Genomic DNA, 17,707 nt, shown 5'->3' on the forward strand with positions numbered 1-17,707 from the left:
ATATCCCCTCACATGAAAGATAGGTTCCATTTCTTAGAGCTTAAGAAAAACAGGGATCATGCTGCTTTGCTCCCTGCCTCCCAACCCCTAATCAGTGTATCAAAATGTATCAAATGTCAATAATTCACTTTTCATTCTTCCTACATTCTCCAAGCCAAAGGGGAGAGTTTTGTGATTCCATTTATTTCAGCATGTTTGTTTATCTTAACATAGTTAAAGGCATACATATAAACAAATACATGTTAGGAATTATTAAGGTATATTCACTCACAACGGGGGGGGGGGCAAGAAATTGTATATTCAATACTTTTCAATCTACCCTATATCAGTCAAAGAGACTTAAACATACTTTGAATCCTAAAATCTTAGTCTAGAAATCTAATCTGTGATGTTAGCCTGATTATTGCATGTTACTAACAAAACTTCATTTCATTTTAAACAAATGTGCTTATTTCCATCTCCCCCACATAAGTCTTTCAATTAATTTAGAAAGTATATTTTGAAAACAAGTTTCAAAACACTTTACAAGAATACGTTTGTAAACAAGAATTTGCCTGCTATCAAAGTTAAATCATCATGAAAAATCTGGTATGTTCAAGCTTGTCAATGGAACAAAACTGCACTAAGAGTCAGGGGAAAATATTACAGGTTTTGGGTAAATAAAATACAATGATGAAATAAAACTTCCTTAACAACATAAAGACAGTGGGACAGTGACTCAAGGAATTGGCATATATTGTATTTTGATACTTAATGTTGTTCACAGAATACCACTTGACATTATTCTTAGGAACAAATTTAAAAATGGCAGTGATGGATTTTTAGGCTTGGTTACACCTACCAGGAAAATGACGCAACCCTTATTCACCTCTTCCAACTAAGGTTTTTACTGGCATGTTCTATGAGTTACACTTTGGCACTCTTCTAAACATCATTAGGCCACAAACTCAGTCTAAGTCAAATATTTTTACAAACTAAACAATCCAAGGCTAAAAATTACCCAAGTTACAAAGACCTAATGCTGTTTCCGTTCCAAGGAATGGGCTATTTTATAGGGGAAAAAGTGCTTACTACATTAAAAGGGAATGGGGCTTTACCCAAAAGAACTGGGCTGGCCAAGGCATTAGAAAAACACTGTTAAGATCAAACCTGCACTGGCCATCAAGTGACAGACGTAACCTAGCAGTGACCTTTGTGGAACGCCTTATCTCATGAGCCTAGATTATAGATTGTGTAGTTAAGTTAGTTCATTTAGTATTGGGTCAGTTAAAGTCATACAGAAAAAATACCTTTTATAGACACGAGCCACTATTCACATTATTACTGCAAAGTAAAAATTCTAAAAGCATGTCCTACTAATGGTAGATGAATAGTAGTATCTCAGCTTATGGAGAGTGACCTCCAAAAGATGAGAATGCATATGCTGGCCAGCTATCCTAAACTACGCTCCGCAGTGAAACTTTCATTTTTCTACACTAAATGCAGATATACTAAAGGTTATTCTTTGTAAGTGCTTTGTAATTTCAAGTTTCAACTTGAAATTAGTCCATTCTGCCTGACATATAATAGTTATATTGAAAAATACTTGTTGAATGAATGAATGAATGCAAAATATTTATTTTTCTTGTTTTGTTTTTGTTTTTACAGATCTCAGAAAGCCATATCATGTTAAGTGCTATGTAAATAAAATTTAGGAATCCTCATGCAATTTCATTATACATACTTTCCCTTTAAAAAAAAAAAAGAGACCAATAGTCTACTTGAAGAGTTATAAGACTGAATTAATTCTGTTCAGCCCTCTCACTTCTATCATCTTTATAAATAGTTTTGTCATGTAGGGCTCATTACTGGTCAACTGTTGTCACAATCAGCAATGCATTAGTGCCTCACTAGTGCAAACTGTTTTAGAGGAATTCCTTAAATATAATGCATCATTTATTCATTTGTCAAACTGGTGTTGAACTCCTACTCTGTGTGCAGTAATTTTAAGTATATCATTGAACAAAATAAAACATATCTCCCAAACTGTCCTTATGGAGACTATGAGAGGATAAGAGAATAAATAAAACACATTAATCATGTACATTAGTAAATCATATGTGATATGAGAAAATCAAGAGCTGGGTAAAGGAGATAAGGAGATGTGAAGAAGTATTGCGATTTTAACCAGAGTAGTCACGATGGGAGGAAAATTTGAATAAGGACTTGAGAAGCTGCTAAGAAAGCTCTGCAAAGACCTGGCAGCAGGAGTCACACCAGGCATGTTCAAGGAAAGCAAGGAGTACCCTGAGGCTGGAGATTAGTAGGCAATGCAAGCAAGTAGGAGAGGAGATCAAAGAATAAGAAGGAGGAGGGGAATAATTTTATTGGGCCTGGAAAACTATCATTGTAAAGATTTTGATTTTTCCCTTGAGAGAAACAGAAGCCAGTGAAAGAAAGCTTTTGAAGGGACAATAGGACTGAGTTTAGGTTTTAAAAAGCACAATCTGGCTGCTGTGTGGAGATTATGAAGCAGGGAGAATAGGGTGAAAAAAAGAAGTCAAGTCAGGTGACTGCCCTAGTAATCTATGTTTGGCTTGCAACAGGGCAGAACAGTGAAAGTGGTGAGAAGGAATCAAATTCTAGATGTATTTTGAAAGTTAGAGTTAAGAGCATTTCCTGACAGATTAGATGTGATGTATAATACAAAAAAAAGAGGAGGTGAGTATTACCTCATAAATTTTGGCTTTAGCAACTGAAAAAATTGGAGTTGTCAATGACTGATATGAAAAAAGACTATGGGTGGAGTGCACGTAGAGGAGGAGAAAGATGAGGAGTTCCATTTTTAACATTTTAACCTCATTCACTGAAATACCATAATCCTCAATAACAATTCTTGTTCTTTCTCTTCATCATAATTTATTTGTAGATAAAAAGTAAACCATGGTCTTTCATTCTCTGAGCATTCTAGTTAGAACAGTATCAGAGATCGTATATAAATTAATGTTTACCCATTACAGCCAACATTTCTCACTGCAGTAGCTGGAATTTCTAGCCTACCAATTAAGAGTTAGGGAAAGTTCCTACTTGACATTCACTTGCCAAAAACAAATGTGTTTATAGTTTTTGTTTCCTAGATTCCATAATAATGTGGGCAGGATGTAATAACTCTGGAAGTGGAATCAGAAGACCCTAGCTCTCTCACTTACCTGTGACTTCTTTTTAATATCATTGATTTTAATGATAACAACATTTAGTAAAATGGAGAAAATACTTACTTTAAAATGGATGGTGTGAGATTAAATTAAATGCTACAAATGAAAAAGGCCCATGGACTATAAAAATGTTAGAAGCTACTGATATTACTGCATTGCCAAAAAATTTACCATGATTTCCTATAATTTTGCTTACTTATTTATTCATGTATCCCACTACCTTACATAAAGGAATTATCATTTCTTAAACAACCTCATTAACTGGTGAAAAACTTTGGAGTATTTGGGTGCTTCTTCAGCCTTTCAAGCTAGGCCACTCTAAGAGCTGCCTAGACAATGATTACAAAAATGAATTATGTAAGTCTAATTCTATTAAGGTGAAAATTATGCAGCAAAAATTCACTAAAATTAAAGACCAAAACCAGAAAGGTGTTCGTAAAGTAGCAGGTGACTGCAGGTTAAAGCAGTAACAGCAATGAAGATTGGCCCATGCTATTCATTACTGGAAGAGTCCTCTGAAGCAATTCCAAAATGTTGGATCAGAATAGAAGAGCTATTTAAGAGATAGCCAGTGGGAGATGAGAATGGTGACATATGGCAGGAGAGGGTAAAAAGACGGTAGTGGGGATTAATGACAAGGTTTTGACCCTGACTATTGCCAGTTTATTTTTTAAGAACTTCTCTTGATCTGATGGTCCCTTACTTTTATTTACGGAAGAGAGAAAGTATATACGTACTCTTTCTCAATCATATCACTAGGAATTGAGCTGACAAAGGAAGGAAAATGCCCAGTCATATCACTAGGAATTGAGCTGACAAAGGAAGGAAGATGTGGTGGAATTCACACTTCTTGTCAAATCGTAATGAGTTAGCACCAGATTTCGGTGTTCTTAAAACATAATAAAACTCCCATGATAAGACTCTATGGGAATGTCAAGCTTTCATAACTCTTCAAGAACTGAAGGATTCTAGAAGACCTCTGAGGATCCTTTAGTAATTCTTTCTGTACCAAATTCATATACAAGTTGATTACGGAACTTCTCATATAGCATATTTACTGATGGGGTACAACAGGTATGTGTTCTTTCAAGACTGAAAAGATATTTTACTCATTCTTATAACCACTGAGCCTCTGGCACATAAATAATAGTAAATAAGTCACTTTTTCTAATTCTGCTTCTATGTACAGATTTCCCTCCTGCTCCTTTATTTCTAAGAGGCTAACTCCAATGCTCTTTTAGTGAGGTCTCATATATACTTCATTATTCTTTTGTGTCACAGGCTGCTCAGACAAAATTGTTAATGTGAACAATTGTAATGCAGGAAACTCAGAATGTCAAATCATGCTTTTTCTCATAGAGAGATGGAATGTTTAAGACACAGACAATATCATTATGGCAGTTTACCTAGATGTTATGTAGGTTATACTTTTGCTATCTTGCAAAGAGGAATATTGATTTTTAGCTCTTCTGAATTACCCTCAGTGGCTTTCTTTTTTTACTTAACAATGCCATTCCTGTAAATTCATTTTTTTCCCAAAACATCATCATGAACTTTTTCAAATATACATTAAAAAGAATTTTTGAGTAAGCATATATACACCTATCACTTAGATGCTCTATTGACATTCCCCTTGTTCACTTTAAATAATTATTTAGGAAATGAATGTGTTTCAGCTGAAAAAAAAAAAAAAAGAACTTTTATTTCACTTACTATTTATAAATTTAAAAATCAACAAAAATGTTAATGACAGTTACTGTTATTTCTTGAGACCTTATATACTAAGACACTACATTATTTTGAATCCTTACGAAGTAGGAAGTATTTTGAATCCTTATAGACACAGACGGCTAAGGAACCTGACTAAGTTCCAGATCAGGTCACTAACGGCTCAACTTACATTAAAGCTCAAACTTTTAAATACTGACCTTAAAGCTAACAGATGAAAAAACAAAACCCAAATAATTGAAGCAGACATTATTTATCTACCCATCAATCATTCTAGTGTCCCTTATTATTAGAGAAATCTACTGTTTTCCAGGAAGCACCAGAAACACCTCAACTAGGTGTCTCAGGAGAAGTTAGCCCCAGGGCCCTTGGGTGTATATAGGTCTCCTTTCTGTAATTGGTTCAGAAATTTAGGTCTAATACAAACAGACCAGGAAATGCCTAAAACAGAGGGGTTGGTTCAGGAGGGGGCATGAGACCCAATTTGGCTTAAAAATTCATAGAAAGAGGTATTCTCAGGACTTCTGAGAGGAAATGTCCTTACCTGGTGTGAAGTGCAGACTTGTAGACAGGAACTCAATTATAGCCCCAGTATCACCACACAGGCTAATGATAGCAGAAAAAAAAAGAGGCTGAGACAACTCTAAACTCTCCTCTACTTTTGGATTTCAAAGTTATGAGAGCCAATTATTTTCTTATTCTTTAGATTTTCTGTAATTTGTAGCCAAAGATATTATAGCCGATTGGAGAAACAACTCAAAAGAATACTACCTTAAAGAAAAAGTTAATAGAAGAGAACAAAGTTAAAGAATTATGCTCAGAAAATTACATGAAGGGTCCACTGAGGTGAGTAGATCATTATTCCCAGGGTTGTGCTTAGTAACAATAGCAGCAGTTCCTGTGATTATTCACAGAAAGAAACGTTAGGTCTTTCTTTGAAAGGAAAGCCCTTATATTCTCATCAAAGATCATAAAGAAGTAATTCTAGTTAGGTTTTAAAAACTTTAGATTAGTTCTTGCCAGCATCTCCCCTCATATAGTCAACTACTTTGCCACCCAATCCCAACACTTTCCTTTTGCTTATGAGATGGTAATGATCAGGTCAGTTGACCTAGGTTCTTTTCCAGGCTCCATTCATACCCTTGTTACTCTATTCTTCTACGATACAGTTTTCAAATCCCCGGGATTTGAAAATCACTGGGATTACTATGAGAACAACTGATAGACTAAATATGTGAAACACAAACATGAACTATCATTTGAAATGAATAGTATGTTTGTATAATATATAATAGTATGTATGCTTCTGCCCATTTTTACTAACCACTATGCTGCAAGAAACAATGTGAAGAAAACTGCCAAAATATTACAGGAAGAAATTTTTCTTCTCTGTCCCTTTCTTCTCCTTCCTCGTACATGGGCCTAATTGACTGAACAAAGTGCAGTTTTCCAGGGAATTATATTATTTAAAAAATATTGTTAATATCTATTGCATCAGAAAGCAAAATGCAGCATACCAAGATAGGTAATTTTTTTCTGGGCACACTGTATCCATTAACAATCTAACAACAGCTAAGAAATAAATATTCAGGACTGAATATTTAATATTTAATATTAGTTTCAGGACTAATATTTTGTAACCAACAAAAGGGAGAGAGAAAAGGGAAGAGACAAAACATTTCTTCTGTTTAACAATTAAGCCTGAGCTGATGCTAGCATTACTTATTCACTATGTCTTCATAAAACAACAAAGTCTAGCAGAACTGAGGGTAGAAAAGTTTATAAATCTTTCAATGTGATGGATGACTAAGTTCAAGGTCATATTGTCCTCTTGTTTCTTAGAGTAGTTATATACAATTCTATCCAAAGCAAGTTATATATTTTTAAAAATTTAGGTTTTACTATATATCATAGCAGTATTTCTGCAGCTATCTCATACCATCAACTTTGGTATATACTTATCTTAAAAATAAGATACTTTACAAAGTATGACTGTATAAGTATCATATATTTCTTGTGAAAATTTAGGACATTTTTTTGAAGCAAAGTTACTAAGAAAACTGAGAATTTTATTGCTATTGAGACATACTACCAAAATACATATTAAAAAGGTTGTACTAGTTTAATTATCACTCACAAACTATGATCATTACCTAGATTGAAAAATCTATTTCATCTACTACTCTTACTTCCTCTTGCTTTTACATACTTGTTTGCCCATTGGGATCTTGGTAGATGTTTTCAGTAATATGAAAATTATAAAGAATATTCCTTTTTTATGTATCTATTTCTTGCTGTTATTTCTAAAATAATGACACTATCTAGTACACTCCTTTACTATCTGTCTCATAAATGTACAATAGACATTTGTTACAAGTCGGCAAATGATTTCAGACTAGATCCTGACATAGCATAATATAAACTTTTCTGCCAAAACTTCATCACAAATAAAGAGCTGAAAAATCAGTTATATTTTAACCAGTTAATATTTATGTAAAATTTACATTAAGTTTATTATATTGATGCTAATTTTTAATTTTCATTATGATTCATTCAATTATTACCAAAATCTTATGTATAGAAGTTCTATAACTAACGGTACATTTTACTCTTAAAATATTTCTTTAAGTTTTTAAATGAACTCATTTTTCACAGAACACTGCTTAGTGATATTTGGCTTGCTAATGTTAGAATATCAGCATAAAGATACTGACACTAGTGGAAACCACTGTTGACAGTGGACTTTAATAACTTCCATGGTTGGGTTCTTGACTGGATGAACATTTTTAAAAGAGATTTACTGAAGCATAATTTGTAAGTAATAATATTCATTCTTTAAAAACGTGCAGTTGGATAGGTTTTTAAAAATGTGTTTTGAGATGAAACCACCACAACAATCAAAATGTAGAATGTTTCCTTTTCCCTGGGCTACCAAAGGTGCATTTTGAATGGGTCAATATTTAGAAAGAAAAGTGGAAGGACACCTGAGGAACATTTGCTAAGCCTAGGAATCTTTAAAGGAAGGTTATTGGGTGTATAGGCTTTGGTGTTTATTTTATATACTTCTATACTATGTAAAAGGATTTTTAGTCATTTGCTGCAGAAAACCTTTGATGTAGAGCCAAAGTTCTGGAAATAAGCAATTTTAAAATTCATGAACTCTTAGATGAGAATTATATACATTCCCATGGCTGTGATGTTAATATTCTTAAAATGTTGATTCTTTTTATGCAACACTAACTGAAAGTCCAGAAGTGTGCTTGTTAAGAAAAGTATAACTGATAGAAAACCAAGCAATCATGAGCGCTGTTATTTTGAACAATCGGTAAATTTATATATTTTTTAACTAAGGAAAGATACTAATGAATTAGTTATAATCTACTTTCCTAGAGCATTCGTCCTTATATAAAAGCATCTTTATAGAGCAATGAGGAATCTATTAAAAGACAACACCAAAAATTGAGAAAAGTAAATGAGGTAGGAAAAGTTACTGAAGGGGCAGAGTTCAGGGTCAGAATGAAGGCTTATAATTTATCAGGGATAGAAAGAAATATCATGACAGAAGAACACAAGGGATGAGATGGAATGTTAGTCTGAAAGAACAAGAACTTACAGAAATTGAAGATGTAGTTAGAGCTAACAGAACTTTACCTATTCTGGCCAGCTTAACAATTTTTTTTTAAAGATTCATTTACTTGTGCTTATAAGAGCTGGGGTATAGCCCAGAGGTGTGGGGGGTGAGGGTATTCACCAGAGACAGAGTAGGGAGCAAAACAGGTGGATTTACTGAAATACACTGCTGAAGGGAGCAGTGGGCAAGACAGGAGAAGTCTGCTGCACCAAGTGGGTCACCTACCTGGCCAGGGATCAAACTCATGCTGCAGTGGCTGAGGGTAGCTTCATAGCACTGTGACTTAACCCCTTGTGCCACCAGAGAGAACTGACTTTTTTAAAATTTAATTTTATCATGTTTCATAGACAGTTGGATATAGTAATTTAGGTATTTATTTTTGAGATTGTTGCAGAGAGGCCCAATCTTTTTCTGGTGTAAAAGAAATCTTATTTTGGTGAAAATACCTGTCAGTTTATAAATATTGAAAAAAAAATACCAAGTAAGTAAATTTACAGGAGCTAAAGTAAATTTTTATAAATGAGATTATCCTTAAGAAATATTATTTTTACTTACTAACGAGAGCAAGAAAGCATGGGAGAGGTTACCAAGTGAGGAAGTACTCGATACTAAAGGCAAAGGAAAACTAAGGAAGCGCCTACAACCAAGTGGTTAAGTGGAGGAGGAAGAAGAAAAAGCAAAGGAAAGATTGCTCAATTACTGCTGTAAGTTTCGACATTCTTCTCCAGGATATGTAGTATTTGGATCAAAGAACCTCCACCTTCAGATCTCCAATGATGTGGTTCTATTCTTTGCCCCTAAAAATATGTTTTTTATTTTGCTACAAAAGTCTTATTTACTCTTAAACACTGATTTGAAAATGAGCATGTGTTACTCCTTACATATACTACGTCTGTAAGTAGGCTTAATAAGATGATTACTTGCTATTCAGGAATAACAGGGTAATTACTGCAGTCAACTGAACATAACCCAGGGCAATCTTAGCTCTCACCCTTCTATTTAGTCAATTTTAAATATGTGCTCTTTTTATTTAAATAGAAAAATTGTAGTCTCTGGAAACAATGGGTAATACAAGCAACAGATATTTCAAATCCTAACTGAAATAATTTGAGACTGTATTAGGAAGAAATATATTTTGTTACATTAGAATAGGGAAAATACAGCTTTGATGTTTGATGCATTTACTAGCAATGCATGAGTACAACTGAGTGTTTCAGTCTACAATGGTTTGGCTTCAAAGTATTTAAAGTACCTATTTAAATTATTCTCTAGTTTAAGTAACTTGAGCTGCTCTTTACTGACTACTTACTTAAAACAAAAATTTCAGTCTAGTATTCAAAGCCCTCTACAATATAACACTTCCATTTATTGCTTTGCTTCTTAGTTAGAAAATAGTTCATTTGTTTGTTTTCCCAAGCAGATTTTAACATCCTAGGCAGGGTTACAATGTATTTAATTTTCATACTTTTGTCAGTTTATAGCCAATATAATCTGCTTTATAATAAACTCTCAATGAATACTGCCAAACAAGACTAGAATAGAACATTTTAATAGTACCTAAAGAATTTAATCCATTCACTGAATTTCTGGTCAAGAATTCTGTAATGGAAAGATATCAGTATGAAACTAAAATTTTTTAATATTTGTTTTTCATGATGTTTAGCTTCTTCCTTTAGTAACTATGAAATGTTCTCTCAGCAGAATCTTGTTTATCAAGGGAACCTACAGTATTTTAATGTTTAGAAGGCCTAGCTAAAATTTAGACAGGTATGACAGTTCAATGTTCCTAAGAAATTTTTCCCTTGGAAAAAAAAATAGGCAGTAAAATAATTAATATCTTTTCTAGGCTAGAATTAAAGAAATTCCAGGCATGTTTCTCCCAGGACCTCTTATTCAAATGGCTCTGACTGAAACCCTATTTTATTGAAGCCTTTATTTATGGCAGCATTACACGCAATAACCAGGCAGTTACCTGGTTACAGAAGGGAAATAATTAGTAGAGAAACACCAATGGGAAGTTTCCACATGTACAGCACCCAAAGTCTATCTCCTTTCCTAAATACAGAAGTTTGTAACCTCTGATCTGACACATTCCCTTCACACCTACTTCAAGTTAGAAAGCCATGACATAAGCTAGTTCAGAAACATCCTCTCCCATGCCAGTCTCAATTCTCTTCATCAAACTGTATTTCTGTTCATATATGTTCTCAGTGTCTACTGTATCCCCTTTCCCGTATATTGCTCAAAGCTCTACTCCAAAAACATTGCTGCTATACCACCCAAAGTTCTTTTCCCATATTTTTACTATCAACTTCTGACTTCCAATTTTTCTACAAATTCTTAGGTTGGTTAAGTATGACTGGCAAAAACTGTTCACCGTCTACTAAAAACCAAGAATTTCTATCCCTAAAATGAAGCATATCTACAAAGATTATTTCCAAGTTAAAATAGCAGCAATAACACCCAAAACCTTTAACACCATTATATATGGCATAAACTCATATTCCATAGCAAAAAAAGTCCACAATGCTCTATTTTATTGCATAGGAAATTTTAAGAACACCCAAGTAAATGATATTAGGTATGTATAGGAACTGAAAATATGTAAAATTATATGTGGGATGAAGATTTTGAAATTTACTCATTTATTTTTATAAAAATATCTTATTTGATACCTTATAATTTCTCTAAAACTCTTTACATTAACCTCTGAAAATACAATTTTCTCTAATCTTGTCCTTTTGTGGCAAAGATGTGGCATGTCCAGAGATCTACTAGTCCAAAGTGGAGAATGATGAAAGAGTACTTTTTTCAGGTGAAACTTGGAAATGTTCTTTTAAGATTCAAAGAGTGAAAAATTAAATTGTCAGGTATTATGGACAATTAAGTAGGAGTTGGAGATTAAATGAGAGAAGAAAAGAGATGTAAAGATTTTTAAAAACTGAGCAAATAAATATGTGGTAATATTTAAACTGAAGAAAAATAAAAATGTATAAAGATAGGAAATACAACCACATTACTATGCAGTAAGCAATTCATACTGACTTAAAGTGTAATATAAGAATACTGGGGAGATGGAACTGTACAAAGGAAGTGTAAATGATGGGGCCTCCATAGTGGTGTGGGGGTTACAGATACAGCACTATCAAACCATTGACAGCCACTGCAACATGAACTGGATCACACAGAGAGTCAACCCATATGCAGCAATGCTGCTCCCTGTCTCACCTGCCTCTTCAGCAGTGTATTTCAGTTCATCTGCCTCTTCTGCTCCCCACATTGTTTCTTGTGAATCATTTCACCCCCCACACCTCTGGACTACACCCCAATTCTTATACGCATAAATAGATCTTAAAAAAAAAAAGAAAGTATAAAATATGCAATTCTCAATAATAAATAGCAAACAATTAGATAAATATTAAGATGAATAAATTCAGAGTTGGTAACTTATTCACTCTATTCAAAAATATGGAGACAAATACTAGAAGAAACAGATAAGAGTTAAAAGTGGCTAAGATCACTGTTCAGAAAAAAATATTCCTCTCAAAATATTACTGCAAATTGACAATGCACCTAAGAGCTCTGATGGAAATATCTTGATAAAAGAAGAGTGATATTGTTTTCATGCTTGCTAACACCACATCCATGTGCAGTCTCTGTATCATGAAACCATTTTGATTTCAAGTCCTATAATTTAACCAAAAAATTTCATGCGGCTATAGCTGTCATAGTGATTTTTCTGATGAGTCAGGGTAATGAGGTGAAAAGATAGACAGTAACAGAATATTTGAAAGAAATTGGTTCAAACCCAAAAGGAGAAGTATTCTGGGTTCAAGATTTCAGCAGTAACAGTAGACATATAGAAATAGCATGGGAACTATTATTAGAAGTGGGGCCTGAATTTGTGACTGAATTGCTATAACCTTACCACAAAACTAGAACAGATGAAAAGTTATGAATGAGCAAATAAAATAGTTTCTTGGGATGAAATCTTATAACTGCTGTGGACACTGTTGAAATGACAACAGAGTTTACAATATTATATAAACTTAGCTGACAAAGCAGCACCAGAGTTTGAGAGGATTCACTGCAGTTTTGATAGTAGCTGAATGTGGGTAAAATGCTACCAAACAATACCAAATGCTACATAGAAATGTTTCAAGGAAGGGTCAACATGGCAACATGGCAAATGACATTGTTGTCTTAAAATAAGACATTCCCATAGCTACCTGAACCTTCAGCAACCACCACCTTGTTAAGTCATTAGTCATCAACACTGAGGCAAGACATTCCACCAGCAGAGAGATTACAACTTGCTTGAGTCTCAGATAATGATTAACATTTTTCAGCAAAAAGGACTTTAAAGTATGCACACTGGTTTTTATAGATATAATGCTTATGCAACTTAACAGAAAAGAGTATAGTGGAAACAGCATTACTGTACACTGCAAAGAATTCAAGTGACGTATCATTTTGTGATACTCACTTTTGAGTGGTGGTCTGGAATATAAGCCATAATGTCTCCAAGGCCTGGGTACTTTGGAATGTGGAATGAATTTGGCTTTTTAAAAATTATATTTTAAGATGGTATTTTTTCTTATGTACTTATTAACCCTGTCATAATATTTATAAAGAAATGAGAAGAGGTTAATTTAAAAGGTGGACACTAAATATGGGAGCCAGAACACATGGATATTATAGTGTTTGAAGAGGACAAAGAAATTCAGAGTGCAAATACAAGCTGCTTTGTTTACTGGCTAAATCCTATCTGGCACACATTTTTAGAGTGAAAATACTGGAAAAATACTGTTCAACAAGGGGAATAACCTGCCTGGTCCCTTAGCTAGTCATTTTTTTATTTGTAATACTTCTCTTTAAACAGTGAATTTAAATTTTTCATCATGCATCAGTGACCCATATAATTAAAATTAATATTACATATAGTTCTGAAGTTAATCTTTAGATTATTCCACTGTTTGTACTTTTATTTCCAAGGATTTATCTATTTTTTTCTTATCCTCTGCTTATAGTATAGATATATTTCTTCCACTAACAAAAATTCCCTATCATGTTCCCAAATAATTATTAAAATTAACCTTTCCAATGAAACTCTGTCAACAGTTATGCAGCATATAGCCACCACTCAAGGTAGTCAGAAGGAAATAAATAACAAGACTTAGAACAGGAATCAATAAAATATAAAGCAGGAAGCAAACATAGGAAAATCAATGAACCCAAAAGATAATTTGTTAAAAAGATGAGTAATATCAGTGACTCTTTGGACAGACTAACTTAAAAATAAGAAAAGGAGAGAAGAATCAAATTAAAAATACCATAAATGAAAAATTAATATCACTAAAACCCCACAGAAATTAAAAGGGTAATAAAGGCACATTACATTCATAGAGGAGCCAGCACAAAGTGGGGAACAGGCACAATGGGTTATGGTGGTACATTATGAATGCTTTGGTGGTAGAACTCCTAAAAGCAAAAGTATTAATAATGATGCAAATCAATGTTACCGTAAAAAAATTTTGAACATAAAAATAAAGATCATACAAGGTCCAATTCAGTATGTGAGAGACACTCATGGAATTACTATAACAGTATAAGAAATATTCAATGATATTGTTTCAGGTTTGACTTTGGAATTTGCAAATAACCTTTGAAAAACTACTACTTGTATAGTTTGAATTTAGTGTCAAAATTGAATATTCCCAATTATTTGAAAAGGTTTTTAAGACACTACTCTACATTAAAAAAAAAAAAAAAAAAAAAAAAAAAAAAAAGGGCACACTGGGAACACTACACCTACAACTTGATAACTTAAGGAAATTAATTTCATAGACATACCCCACTGAGACCAGTGGGGTATGTCTATGAAATCTCTCCTTTGATATCTTGGTCCTATGAAAGGACCAAGATATCAAAGTTATTATCCTTCATAGAAATTATACTTTTATATTGTGGTACATGTACAAAAAATAAAACTTAACATTTTAACCATTTTTCTTGTAAATGATGTGTTTTTTAAAAAAGATTTATTTATTATGCTTACAGAACTGGGGTACAGGCCAGAGGTGCAGGAGCAGTAAGAGGGTTCATCAGAGACAGAATGGGGAGCAGAACAGGGAGAATGACAAGGTACACTGCTGACGGGAGCAGCAGGCAAGACAGGAAGGCCATGTGAGTCCAGGATTCAATCCCTGTCGAGGGATTGAACTCAGGCAGAGGTGGCTGAGGCTTCATAGTGCTGAACTTCAACCCACTGCGCTACCAGGGAGGACCCCACAAATGATGTCTTTTTAAAATATCATTTCCATGAAAGAGCAAAGGGTCAGAAAACATTTCTAGAATAGCAAAAACTGCATAGCTGCCATTTTTGACACCAAAAATGACAACACTGAAGTAATGGTTCCTAGAAATGTATGTGAATATTCCTTTATTTACTGAAATCAGGTCCTTTTCTTAGATATTGGAACTGTGTAGGCAAGTAGTAATCAATTTGCTTAAGTTCTATAAATTCTTAAGACATGTCAGTAATTTAAGAGCTAAATTTCACTGAAATGTGAGATTAATACAATTGGCACAAATAACAGAGGAGTTTAAGCGCTTCTCCAACCCAATTTGCTTCATGGAATTCATTTAAAATATGTCATGAGCGGGCCTCCCTAGTGGCAGAAAGGATTAAAGCACAGTATTATGAAGCTATCCACAGCTACTGCAATACAAGTTCGATCCCCAGATAGGGAGGTGACCCACATGGCATAACTTCTGTCCTGCCCGCTGTTCCTTTCAGCAGTGTATCATAGTCAATCTGCCAGTTCTGCTCCCAGCTCTTTCTCTGGTGAATTCTCTTACTACCCTGCACCTGTGGTCTGTACCCCAGTAAAATAAGTAAGTAAATAAATAAATCTTTTTTTTTTTAATTTATTTATTTGTGCATACAGAACTGGGGTACAGGCCAGAGGTGCAGGGATGGTGAGAGCCTTCACCAGAGACAGAGTGGGGAGCAGAACAGGCAGATTGACGAAGTACACTGCTGAGGGGAGCAGCGGGTGGGTCAAGAGAGGTCTGCCACGCCATGTGGTCACCTCCGGGGCAGGCGGGAATCAAACTCATGCGGAAGCGGCCTCAGATTCTCAGTGCTGTGCTTTAACCCGCTGCGCCACCAGGGAGGGCCAATAAATAAATCTTTTTAAAAAATGCCATGTGGAATTTTTTTTGTTGTTTTGCTTATTTTTGTATGAAATAATTACACTTGTAAGCACTGTCTAAAGTATACTGAGAAAAAGTCAGTATTTTAGAGAATATGTAGTTCTACAATCCTTAAAAAATGATAATGTACAGATACCATGCATAATAAGATAATATAGTTAGAAATCTCTATTCATGAAAATTAAAAGTTTTATCATCTTAGTTATTTTTAAACAAAATGAAAGACAAGTGTAAAATGTACATGAACTGTGGAGAAAAACAATGAATGGAAAGATTTAAATTCAAAATCTATCTATCTATCTATCTATCTATCTATCTTAAAATTAAAATCTATCTATCTATACATAATTTCAGGCACATTACTTACTGTATCTGAGACCCAAGATCCTATTGCTTAAAATAGTGACAATGCCCATGACCACTTCATGGGGTTGTGACTACACGCTTGAAGATATATGACCTGACTTACATGAAAACACCTGGCACATGGCCTTATACCATGCAGCTCTCAGAAATACTTCTTCTTTTCCTTCTTAAAAGAATAAAATTGCTTACCTCAAGAAAAAATTAAGGCAACGTTTTATTTAAAGATAGATTCTTCATTTGAGTTTTTATAGATTTGCTCAAAATCATTTATGATTATAGAAGTATGGAGACAAAAAATAGAAAAATATATTGCAAGCATCTACAAGCAGCTTTCTTTGCTGACATGTTCTGTGGTTACAACAGAGGCTTCCAATGAACACAGGATCAGAATTAAAATTCTAGGCAGGCATTCAACTTTTATGATTGTGTCCATTCTTTACTGAGCATGGGAAAGGAATGCTCTATAAGGTTATTTATTGAAGATATTCCCATAGCACTCTTACAAAATTCACTTCCAAAAAAGGCCCTATTCCTGTAGCATATATGAGTAAGTGAGAGCAATACCAGGTTTCTTGCATTGTAATTTAAAAATTGCTACAGGATATTAACATCCATTTTAAAAGGTTTTTCTGAGCAAAGGTTACAGCAATTGTGCAGTGATGCATGATAAATTATTGGAGAAAAAGAACAAATAAAAAATAAGGAACATTAATTCAAAATGATTTGTTGATCATATTTTGAATAAAATTAAATATATTCAACAGAATATCTGGTACAAAGCATTCATTATTCTCATTATGAATGTAAAGTTGGCATAAATGCATTTAGATTTAATCAAAATCAGGTAATAGTTACCTCTGTGGCCTTGTTTGATGGTTCCAGTCCAGTCATATTTGCTACTATTAAGTGATGTAAGAGTTGAACTTGAGCCACATTTAGGAAGAAATCCAGGTTTGTGGTTATATTTACTTCCAAGGAATGGCCACACACTAAAATCTCCTGAAGGATAAAAAAGGTTGTATATAGATAAAAAACCTGATAGTCATTAGATGATAATTTGTCATTTCTATTTATTTGACCTACATTATTTTGATGAAGTCTCCTGGGGACTCAAGTTCATATGTAAATGAGACTAGCAGAAACAGTGAGACCAATCACTACACATAGTGTAATGGATTGATTTAATAAATGTTTATGAGGATCTGCTATGCATCAGGCCCTATTTACAAAGCAACAAACAATAAGACTTTTTCATCTTTTCTTATACATTTGACTTTTTCATAACAAACCATTATCATCGTTTCAATATATACAAGATGATGTAATTCTTTAACAAAAACAAAATTTCAAACCAACAAATACTTAGTAAGCATCTTGCAAGGACAATGCACTCACTAATACTAGACTACTTTTTACTATCATAAAGATGTAGTTGGAGAGACATGCAAACAGGCAATTGTAGGCAAGCAGTTATAATCACAAGTGGATGGTTTGAGTTTTCTCAAAAGGATATAGTCCAAATGATTTATAACAAAATAGAGTGCTGAAGCCAAAGATAGCGAGACTATAA

At 33.8% G+C, this 17,707-nt stretch overlaps 1 protein-coding gene across 2 annotated transcripts in view; it reads right to left on the reverse strand.

Annotated features, from left to right (window-relative positions):
- VPS13B (vacuolar protein sorting 13 homolog B (yeast)) overlaps window positions 1-17,707 on the reverse strand; it is a 561,763-nt gene that overhangs the window by 204,383 nt on the left and 339,673 nt on the right. For both annotated transcript variants that reach the window (XM_004679695.2, XM_004679696.2), the window contains exon 33: window positions 16,993-17,136. In XM_004679695.2, the coding sequence (XP_004679752.1) occupies window positions 16,993-17,136 (144 nt within the window). The remainder of the gene's footprint in view (window positions 1-16,992; window positions 17,137-17,707) is intronic.

The sequence above is a fragment of the Condylura cristata genome, unplaced genomic scaffold (assembly GCF_000260355.1).
Source record: "Condylura cristata isolate star-nosed mole 26May11 unplaced genomic scaffold, ConCri1.0 scaffold00009, whole genome shotgun sequence".
NCBI lineage: Eukaryota > Metazoa > Chordata > Mammalia > Eulipotyphla > Talpidae > Condylura > Condylura cristata.